This window comes from Sander lucioperca, chromosome 2 (genome assembly GCF_008315115.2).
Source record: "Sander lucioperca isolate FBNREF2018 chromosome 2, SLUC_FBN_1.2, whole genome shotgun sequence".
In the NCBI taxonomy this organism is placed as follows: Eukaryota; Metazoa; Chordata; class Actinopteri; order Perciformes; family Percidae; genus Sander; species Sander lucioperca.
In genome coordinates this window covers 22948304-22959409 of record NC_050174.1, presented here as the reverse complement: position 1 = coordinate 22959409, position 11106 = coordinate 22948304, and the positions used below count along the sequence as shown (strand labels likewise).

The 11106-nt window shown below is 40.5% G+C and overlaps 1 protein-coding gene across 2 annotated transcripts; it reads left to right on the top strand.

Annotated features, from left to right (window-relative positions):
- Positions 1-2438: 2438 nt before the first annotated feature.
- Positions 2439-8898, top strand: smim22 (small integral membrane protein 22). Of its 2 annotated transcripts, none has more exons than XM_031292586.2 (4): positions 2439-2679; positions 5625-5753; positions 6532-6602; positions 8515-8898. In XM_031292586.2, exons 2-4 carry the CDS (start codon positions 5633-5635, stop codon positions 8560-8562), a joined length of 240 nt encoding a protein of 79 aa, XP_031148446.1. In that variant the 5' UTR covers positions 2439-2679; positions 5625-5632; the 3' UTR covers positions 8563-8898. The 2 variants fall into 2 exon arrangements, with proteins under 2 accessions (XP_031148446.1, XP_031148445.1); XM_031292585.2 differs by having other exon boundaries at positions 2441-2679; positions 5622-5753.
- The last annotated feature ends 2208 nt before the right edge of the window (positions 8899-11106 follow it).

Genomic DNA, 11106 nt, shown 5'->3' with positions numbered 1-11106 from the left:
CCCGCCCAGAGAATTTGGCCCACCCATGAGAGAGAGACATCATGGCTTTGAAACGAGCAAAGTGACAGTTGGTCAAGGCCACACCCCCACCCTCCACCTTGCCCCCCCCCCTCTCCACCTCAATAGCTACAGACACAGAAAGCTCATTGTGGGACTGGCTCTAGTGGCTGTAATTCTGCACCAAGGCTGAATTTCGGGAAAGAGACTTCAGATACAGTATTAGGGGACCACTAAGGTCTATATAAAGAGACTTTAGATACAGTATTAGGGGACCACTAAGGCCTATATAAAGAAACTTCAGATACAGTATTAGGGGACCACTAAGGCCTATATAAAGAAACTTCAGGTACAGTATTAGGGGACCACTAAGGCCTATATAAAAGAGACTTCAGATACAGTATTAGGGGACCACTAAGGTCTATATAAAAGAGATTTCAGATACAGTATTAGGGGACCACTAAGGTCTATATAAAAGAGACTTCAGATACAGTATTAGGGGACCACTAAGGTCTATATAAAAGAGACTTCAGATACAGTATTAGGGGACCACTAAGGTCTATATAAAGAGACTTTAGATACAGTATTAGGGGACCACTAAGGTCTATATAAAAGAGACTTCAGGTACAGTATTAGGGGACCACTAAGGTCTATATAAAAGAGACTTCAGATACAGTATTAGGGAACCACTAAGGCCTGTCATGGGACCTTTAACGCGTCACACTGCTGTAAATGACATTAGACCAGGGGATCGCACAGTGAGGCCACAGTGGCTGAGGAGTCATCTAATAGGGGGCCATGCAAGAACTTCACTCTTATCTCTGTCTTGTAGTAGAACATTACAGTGAACATGTGTACAGAACTGTGACTAAATGGATCACCGAATCCAAAGTTATACAGCGCACTGGACATTGGTTTATTTTCAGCCCAGAAAACGTGTTAGAAACAGGTTCAGCCGTTCATACTAGTAGGCTGCATTAGCCTACTCTTCTGCAAATATGAGCTACTGTATGAAAGCTGCAGTAATGACCCAGTATTTGAAATATGTTCGGTGGGCAATCAGAGTTGTATGGTGCTGTTGTGTCGGCAACTTTAGTGCATAGAAAACATAAATCAAACTCTTTCTCCCTCTCGTTCGCTCACTTAGTAAACCGCGGCGGAGGTAGGTGCATTTCTGCACGCGTGTGTGTAGGCTATGATTGTCAAGGGAAAATCTAAATTTCAGAGCACCCTCACTGAAACGTCAAGCAACCCTATAGCACCAGCAAAAGAAAATCTCTGGCGCTGCCACTGCCTGTGTGGCAGCTGAGCCCGGCCAGGCTCTGTGGCAAACCCGGCCGCCAGGCGCTTGCTGACGAGCCCTCCATCTGGGCCTGGCTCCAGACGGGGGACCCCGGGCTTCCTCCGGGCAGGGTAACTCCCCCTCTTCCTTGTTGATTCATAGGGTCTGTGTTTCCACGTACCTACGTACATAGCCACGGTAGATTTAACGCAGAAGCATAAATCACACTTAAGGCTTTTTGAACCAATTTTAAGCGTGATTCATGGTTCTGCGGAGGCTCCACGCAGAGCTTTCTTCCGTGGCCTACGTGAGTGGCCTGAAGTTTATACGTGCGTTGGTGTGTGCGTCGATCTAATAGGGAGCCAGGTTCCATTCAGCCCGAGATTATTTGTTCTGGGAGATGGGTCAATCCTAAGCGGGATGGATAAGAACATAAGAAGCTGGGTCCAGACTAGTTTAATGATATCAAGACAGATTATTTTAAGAGGATGGAAGAATGAAGTGGTGCCATCAATCCAGGAGTAGGCTTGTGAGATGGCTAGAGTGGCGGCATTTAAAAAAATGTCATATAAACAGTTTGCCAGATTGGATGTCTATACTAGAAAATGGGGAAAGTACCTGAACTTTCTGGAGGACTCCTAAGAAGCTTTGTGCTGGGGAGAGTGGATGGAGAGAGGGAGAGAGGGATAGAGAGATGTGTATGATGGGCTTATGGTGTTGTCATTTACACATATGTTTATTTGGTTTATGTTTTTTTATTGTCTATTTTGTTATTATTTTTGTTAGTAATGTAGTGGAGTAAAAAGAACAACATTTATCTCTGAAATGTACACTCTAAGAAATAAAGCCGTACAATAACAGTAAATTAGTAGGTTACTGGCAGCTCATTAACCAGACTTTGTCCCTTAATTAAAAACAGAAATGTGTGTAGCTACAGTTAAAATACAGAACATTTGTACTGTTATTTCAAATTCTCTCAGACACAGCTGTTCAGTTAGTTCACTACGTAAATTGTCGGAGCACAGATAAAGGTCCCATAATGCAATTCGAAAAGTAAATAAACAGAAACTGTGAAGCACGTTCTACGGACAATTTCTGTTAAAATATTTAGACATAGGCCTACATGTTAAAACACGGGAGTGTAGAAGTAGAAAGTGGCATGAAAAGTAAAGTACGAGTAGCCTACCTCAACATTTGGACTTAAGCAGCTACAGTAGGCTACTGGAATAAATGTAGGCGGTCTTAGTTACATTCCACCACTGTATATTGTGCTGTCCGTCTTATGATAATTAACAGACACTAGTTTGGTTTTAACCGCGACACGAGGCAGCAGGTGTGTCCCGGGCAGTCAGAGCAGCGGACCCGGAAGGAAAGGCTCAAAGCAGCGGCTCCGTCTACAGGTAAGCAACTGCTCTTCCCAATAACGGCAAGTGCCTTATAGCCGAACATGTTTTCATTTGTTGTACATTCAAATGGTATTCGTTTCGACAAATGTCATCTTCAAAAGCTTCTAAATGAATGAAGTACGAAGCTATAGCTAGGCTACTATAACTAATGTAGCCTACTAATTATGTCTAGAGTCCGCCTAGTTACCTGTAAACACAACAGGAAGTGCATCGGTTTATGGGATACAGCAAGAAGATATACAGACGTATGTATGTGTTGTAACTAAGAAAGTGTTTAAAGGTGTATTTTCACTGTGTACCTGTGTTATACAGTACTAATCTTGAATAAAGTACTTGAAAGCAATACTTGAGTAAAAGTAGGCTACAAGTAGCCATACCAGAAAATGACTTTGGTAGTAGTTAAAGTCACCTTTTAGATTATTACTTGAGTAAAAGTCTTTAAGTATCTGATATGTACTGCACTTAAGTATCAAAAGTACCCAGTAATTTACTGTGCGTAATTATTAGAAGATTTAAAAAAAAAAGTACTTATGAACTTTAATGTGGCTTCCTAAAGCATAGGATTCAGGGTTTCCACACCTTCTTAAACATCAAATTCAAAGTCAGTATTCAAAGTATGCATTTTATTTAGGAAATGTAGTGAAGTAAAAGTTTCGACAAATATGAATAATGAAGTAAAGTACAGATACAAGAAAATTCTACTTAAGTACAGTAAAAAAGTATTTGTACTCGTTACATTACAACACAATGCAGAAACACGTAAATGCAGTAAGCTACACGGCAACAATTCACTTGTAAATCTCTCTTCAGTCTCTTTTTCAAAATACATTTCAGTGTTCCACAAATTGATGTGAAAATTGGGCTTCTAGATTTAACCCTCCTGTTGTCCTTGGGTCAACTCTGACCCGTTTGCAAAAGTTTCTATATCAGAAATTTGGGTTTCTTTCAAGCAAATTGCACAAAAATGACACGGATGGTTCCATAGAAACACTCTTTGAGTATAATTAAAGTTATAATTTAACGTTTTTTGTTGTTCATTATCAAAATCGGTGTTGCCCATTCACAAACTTGGCCTTTTTCATGAATATTTACCACCACCACCACCAATCCCAAGTATTCCTTTTGGCTTTGAAATTTTACATTTGCGTTTGCATGAACTGGGGTAGACGCTTCATATTCATGCTCCATCTTGAAATACATTAACCAGTAAGGGACATACAGGACATACTGTCGAGTATTCGAGTTTTCGCTGTCACATGATAAACTCACATTTGCTGCTAATGCTGCTAATGCTGCTAATGGGTATCGTAGCTTCACGTCCCCGGCAAGTTTGAAGAAGGAAACGTGGAGGACCAAACGTATTCAGAATCCAAATTTCAGGAACAGGAGTCTTCTTCTTCGCTCCAGAAAAAGAAAAAGTATATTGAAAAGAGCAAGAGACCGGCTTTTTGAAGTGTGAAGGCTACCGTAGCTGTAACTTTGAACTGCGTGGTGCGAGAGAGTTGATTGTGATATATTATCTCAACGCTAGATGGGAGAAATTCCTACACATTGGACCTTTAAGGATTAGTTCACTACTTTCATTTCATTTTGGGTGTTTTATTCAATTTTATAGCATTTGGAGGAAAAGAAAATGAAATTGTTTCAAAACAGTATCCTGACTAAACTTTGACATATACCAGTCTGTGAGTCTCTCAACATATGTTCCTCTGATTAGTCCAAATAATTCATAATTTCAGCTTTTTTTATACTCAAGGTTGCTGAATCTGGTGGTAATGAAAAAAAAAAAAGAAAGAGCAAAAAAAAAAGAAACAAAAACTTCAAAAAAGTGTCAAGAATAGGGCTGGGCGATATGGAGATTTGCGTGAAAAATAACTCTCGGTCAGCCATGCCAAAACACTTATTTATGAACTTCAATATCCAATGGAAAATCATCTCAGAATGACATAGCACAACGTGGTGTCAACACAAAACACAGCGCTTTCAAGCCGGAGAGCGGAGTTCACTTCGCGGTGAAAACAAAATACTTTCACCCAGGAAACGCTTTTTCGTTTCTCGGGAGTGTCTTAATCCAAATTCACCATCTTTTTCCTGAACTTAACAAGTCGTTTTGGTGCCTAAACTTAACTGTCATCGCTCACTCTTTCTGGCTGAACTCCACAACCACGACCCCTGAAAGGACCGTCATCTGGCACTGCCTGTATCCGGCTCACAGTCACCTGTTGGCGGGTAAACAACTGCTGCTGGTAGCCGGCGTCCCGGAGCTCTGTAGCTGCTAAATACAACCAGCAACTGCTGCTCAGATTTGATCATTCTATGGCACTATGTGTTCACCTTACAGCGCTTTACTTAGTTTAAAATACTTCTATTTTAGGTATAATATATGGTCTATTGGTGAAGTAGCATTGTTTAGATTTAGTACCCACCGCAGTTAAAAATAGTTCAGCAGAGGCAGGGATATGTAGACCAGAAAAGGGGGAAATCCCACGCATCCCCCCCAGCAAATGGCACCTGTATGTATGTGTTCCTCCTGTTCATTAAAAGTTCCCTTTATACGGCACTTTGAATCGCAGCGATGGGGGACAAAGTCCTTGTTTTGTGTGGAAAAAAGAACACTGTAGCTGCTGTCTTTTTGCAATCAACTGGTCGTCTCTGTTACCCCAGTATCTATGATAATCAATGTATTTAAGACTGATATACTACTGTAATATTTCTGAACTCTATCTCTCCTGTTATATATTTTCTACATCAGTGTATAAACAGATTGACGTTAACATTTTTTATTGAGTTCCAACATCCCCTCCTGTTCTGTAAGTGATCATTAAAAAGATGCCTGTCAACGATGTGCCCTGGAGTCTGCATGCTGGCCCTGCACTGTGAGCTCAATGCCTCTGTGTGTGTGTGTGTGTGTGTGTGTGTGTGTGTGTGTGCGACAGCAGACAGAGCGATGGATCAGAGAGGCCTGCAGCAGGAGTTCCAGGATCAGTTCAGCCATGTGGTTTCCAGAGTGCAGTTCTTCCAGTCGGACTGGGACATCGCCTCTTTTGCAATCTTCTTCATCTTCATTGGTGAGTGAAGCTGGACGTTCACATGATTTCTATAACACGGCATCAGGGTCCATAGTCGTACACCTTTTTTTAACTGAAAGCAAATGCAAAATATCACTCAGATGGAATTTCTGTTGATGGGAGTCGGTCACTTCCACTGGAACAAAATGTTCTGCTGACAATTAAACACGCAAACGTACCTTTGAGCCGAGTAGGTGTCCCACGCCTTCACCTGTCAGGTCAGATGCTCGTGCCCCTTTATCATTGCTTAAACAGAGGCAAATGTCAAATGTCTGGGGGACTTCAGTGCTCAAACAGCCACTGCAGCCAGCTGAATGATAGCCATCAAATCTCGTGGCATACAACAAAAAGTCACATACACGTTTCAAACTGACATAAAGGACTGTAGAATAACAGGTAATACTGAAGATAAACTGCATTTATAGCACTTTTTTATCATCGGAAGATGTTTGTAATAGGACTGAAGGATTTGGGGGAAAAAAAACCTAATTTGCGTATTTTCTGCCAGATACTACCATTCCGATTCGAATTGCCAAAAAAAGAATATTGAGCTTGATGTGATGGTCTGGCTGACAAGGGTAACGTTCTACACTGAACTAAGGCCTCTGATACCGCCTAAAATGCTGGTATCGGTATCGGCAAGGACTGGAGTTTATGCACCGACCCAATAGCACGTAATTTAGCTCCATTATGACTGACTGTCAAACTGGATAATAAAAGAAAGTTCTACAGCATTCATTGTGTGTGTGTGTGTGTGTGTGTGTGTGTGTTTTGTCAGGGATGGTTCTGCTGCTGGTCATCCTGGTCCTCATCCGCTGTTGCTGTTGCTGCTGCTGCGATGACGAGAGGGTAAACACACACACACACACACACACACACACACACACACACACACACACACACAGTAAGGGTTAATGCCCCCGACGAGGTGCCCATTGTCAGGTAATAATGGACGATGGCGAGGCCTGCGCGTCGGACGGTTGCCTCGGCCGAAGTCCATTAATACCTGCCAATGGACACCTAGAAGGGCGTTAACCCTCTTATACCACGGTCACTTGCCAAATAACTTTTTTTTTTTTTTTTTTAAAGCATTCATTTATATTTTAATGCGTTTTACAATTGAAATTATTTGGAATAGATTTGGGACATTTTATGGTGTTTCCATTCATTTTCGCACTGAATCACACAACACTCAAGCAAACATTTGGGAACAAAGTTTGCTAGCCAAAATGGATGGCGCCGTCTACCTACAAATGATCAATATTGCACAAGTTGTAATAGTGCTTATGTGCCAGCTGATAGAGACATATCAAGCTATAATAAGACACCAACGACGCTCTCAAAACATCGCTAGGATGATGCAGATAGTTTGTATAAATTACAGATTCTTGCTTTCTAAAATAGCAGTCATGTTTCGCTGGTAAATTAAATTTAAAAGTCTCTCGTCTCCTCGTTGGTCCACTTCTATCTGTCTTTGTTGAAACCCGCCATGTCTGCAAAGAAAGCGGAAATGACCTCAAACTTCTTCTTCGTTTTATGGCGGGTAGCAACCATAAAATTACCTCAGTGTTTCCTCTATGTTGATTTTACCGTGGCGGCCCGCCACAGTTTACCGTTTTAAAACCGCTTTCCAGGTTAGTGGGGGTGCATACGGCTCAAAACCAACATGAAAAGCATAGCTAGTAATGTTCACTCAGCGTTTTGTTTTGTTGTTAAACTGTGTGTAAAATGAGCGGTGACGTTAAATCACCGGTTAGGTAACAGCACCCTACGGTACCGTCTATTTGCTGGATGGCTTCAGGGTTAACGGTCGGTAGCTAACATTAGCAGATAAGCCCGTTGACAGCGACGTTATTGTTCATATTTTGGCACAGTGTTTGTGACCGTAGTAGTGGTCATAGTGACTGAAAGTGTGACGTGAGATGCTAAAAAGAAACTACACGCTGTTTTCAGGTAACGTTACTTTTTGACTTTCAACACCCCCAAAATTCAACACCCCAAAATTCTAGAGGAAACACTGGACCTAAAACGTGATCGCAATTCATTATTAATTCGGCAAATAATGTTTCCATCAGCGTTTGCGACATAATGCAGTCCTTCCAGAAAAATGCGGAGTTTTTTTGTGATTGTTGCGGGCAAAAATCCTTGATTATGCGGTACATTTTCTTAAAAAATGCGATGGAATATGCGGGATATTTATGCAATTTTATGCGATGAAATTGCGGGAACTTGCAAAAACTGCGGTCTCATCATGGCTTCATCGCAGGGTTTGCAGCTTTTCGATGATGTTCACGTCGCGTGATTACGTCACTTCATAACGTCACTTCATAACTTTCCCATGGCAACAGGGGAAAATGGCTGCTCTTGTGTGAAGTAAACGCAACATTTTCCAACTTTCTGCTAAGATATATGTGACTTTTTTGCAACGAAAATGGATTATGAAATCATGCAAGTCCCGCATATTTTGCGCGGAAATCGGCAATTTATGCGGCGAAAGTGCGGCGTATTTGAAAAAATGCGGGCCCCGCATAAATATGCAGACTTTGGCTGATTATGCATTGAATTATGCAATCGCATAATCGCGTTTTTCTGGAGGGACTGATAATGAGATGAGATCGAACGAACAAACTTTGTGTCGAAAAATTCAATTGAATTTTACTGTTTCCATAAGGCATTTTTCATTCGATATAACTTAATTTGCATAAAACCATGTGGATGGAAACACGGCTAATGACAGTGGTGTGTTATGCTTTCTCGGCAGCCTCGCGGGCGGAAGGTTGGCATAGAGAACATGGCTCTGGATCCCTGACAGATGGAGGATTGGGGATGTTGACGGAGCTCCAGGCAGAGCCTGCTGCTTTGACTTGTGTGCCAAAGCTTTGACTCGACTGTCACCAGTCTGTCACCAAAACGTAGTCCACTTGCACATAGAATGAATCGTTACTTTGCTACCCTGGTATGGAAATCTAACACGCGAGATCTTTTTGACTGTCACTGCTATGTTGCTAGGATACCACCGAGCAGCCGTCTGTTTTTTTTATGCCTCTGTCAGATTCAAATGTCACTTCCTTGTTTGTTGAAAGAATGCTGGTTTCAATTTGAAGGTTTTACTTGGTAACAAATCTATAAAAGTCATAAAAAAAAAATGTCTCGTTTGTGTATTTCTTCTTCTCATCATGCCATGTTCATTTATGAAGAACTTGTCCTAGCAACAGACAGAGGACAAAGTACACTAAATCAAATGAAGGCCTAACTGATAAAACAGGAGCTAGCTGTGTTTGTGTTGTTCAGGACAGCCCAAAGGTTTATATTTACTAGCTCAGTCTGGTGGCCATAAACATTTAAATATGTAGCAAAGATTGATAAGGTCCAGAGAAGAGCTACTAAATTAATCTCAGGAGTTAAACATACATTATACATGACACAAACTCCATCATTAAGTTTGCGGACGACACAACAGCGATTGGCCCCATCACGGACCCAACCTGCTCCATAACACCATGAAGACCAAGGAACTCATTGTGGACTTCAGGAAGAATGCCGACTTTGAATGAAGTGTGTTTTACAATGCTATAATCACGGTTTATTTACATGGAGTCTGGTGGCTTAAGTGATGGCAATTTGGTGGATGTTTTTCGGTTTAAAAAAAAGGATCTTACTCTTTAATAGAAAGGCCGATCTCCTTAGAAATCCTTTCCATAATGTTGTCAGACACTTAGAATATTAATCTGAGCCTGTCAGTGGCAAAACAAGCACTTTTAAGGTAAATACAAGCTGGACGATTGCCCCATTAACTTAGATTGTAGCTTGTTTCGCAGCTGCCGACTGCAGCGATCTCTCTTAATACTGGACCAATGTCAAAGATTGTTGTTCCCATCAGTCACTTAGACACAAAAACACAGGAACATAGGGTCCTGGTTGAAAATAAACGAAATGACCATTTAACATACAGATTTTAGATAAATATTCATTCATAATATGACTAAGTGGGTAAAGGCAAATAATAACAAAATAGAAAAAAAAAAATGAAGTTACCCTTTAACGAGACATCTTTTTATAGAGCTTCACTGTAGCAGGCAGCAAAGGTCAACAGGGAGAGTTCAACATGGACAGGTTATTGTTTAGAATATTTTTATTGTACATATATTAGATAAATAATTTCCACATTTTATATGACAGGCAGCTTTTTAAAATAGATTTAACACTTACTGGAATGAAGTCATTTGTTCATGATTGGATAAGTGTTCACAGGGAATTAACAACACGTGTGCAAAACGAGTAAAAATAAATATTAAACATAGAACAGACAAACACTTGAAATCAATTATTACATCTGCAGACATGACAAGTAGCTTATCATTTAGACATATCAATGCCGTAACAAACAGGGAATGTGAATTGTCATTTTCACCAAATGGGCCAATAAACAATAACTAACTAACCAACAAACAAAATGCACCAAGAAACTAAACAAGGCCCTGCTTCAGTCTCCACATCATACACATATTATATATATTTAGCTGGGCGATATGGAGAAAATCAAATATCACGATATTTTTTACCATATACATCAATGTCGATATTGCGGCGATATTGTAGGGTTGACTGTTGGTGCTTTTTCAAAATATTAAAGGGTAACTACCGTTTTTTTTTTCCAACCAGGACCCTATGTTCCTATGTTTTTGTGTCTAAGTGACTGATGGGAACAACAATCTTTGACATTGGTCCAGTATTAAGAGAGATCGCTGCAGTCAGCAGCGGTGAAACAAGCTACAATGTAAGTTAATAGGGCAGTTGTGCTTGTATTTACCTTCACAAAAGTGCTTGTTTAGCCACTGACAGGCTCAGATTAATATTCTAAGTGTCTGACAACATTATGTAAAGGATTTCTAAGAAGGTCGACCTTTCGGTTAAGGAGTAAGATCCTTTTTTTAAACATAAAAACATCTGCGATATTGCGTTCGCTAAAGCCACCAGACTCCATGTAAATAAACAGTAATTTTAGCATCGTAAAATACACTTCATTCAAAGTCGACAGAAACTAAATAAAACTATGAAAAGCTGTTTTGGGTCGTCTTTCCACTTTTCCAATCATCACAACTCTAGTTTTGGTTGAAATAAACACATTTTTTCACAATTAAATGTGAAAATATGCCGGCTCTATACACGCTAAAAGTATTGTTTTTTCAAATGGAGTCTGATGGGTTTAGCTCTAGCGACCTCAGAGCTGTTTTTGGTTAAACAGAAAGTTCTCAAAGAGGTATTAAAAAGGTCTCTCTCTGTAGGGATCCTTTCCATAATGTTGTCAGACACTTAGAATAATAAACTGAGTCTGTCAGCGGCAAAACGAGCA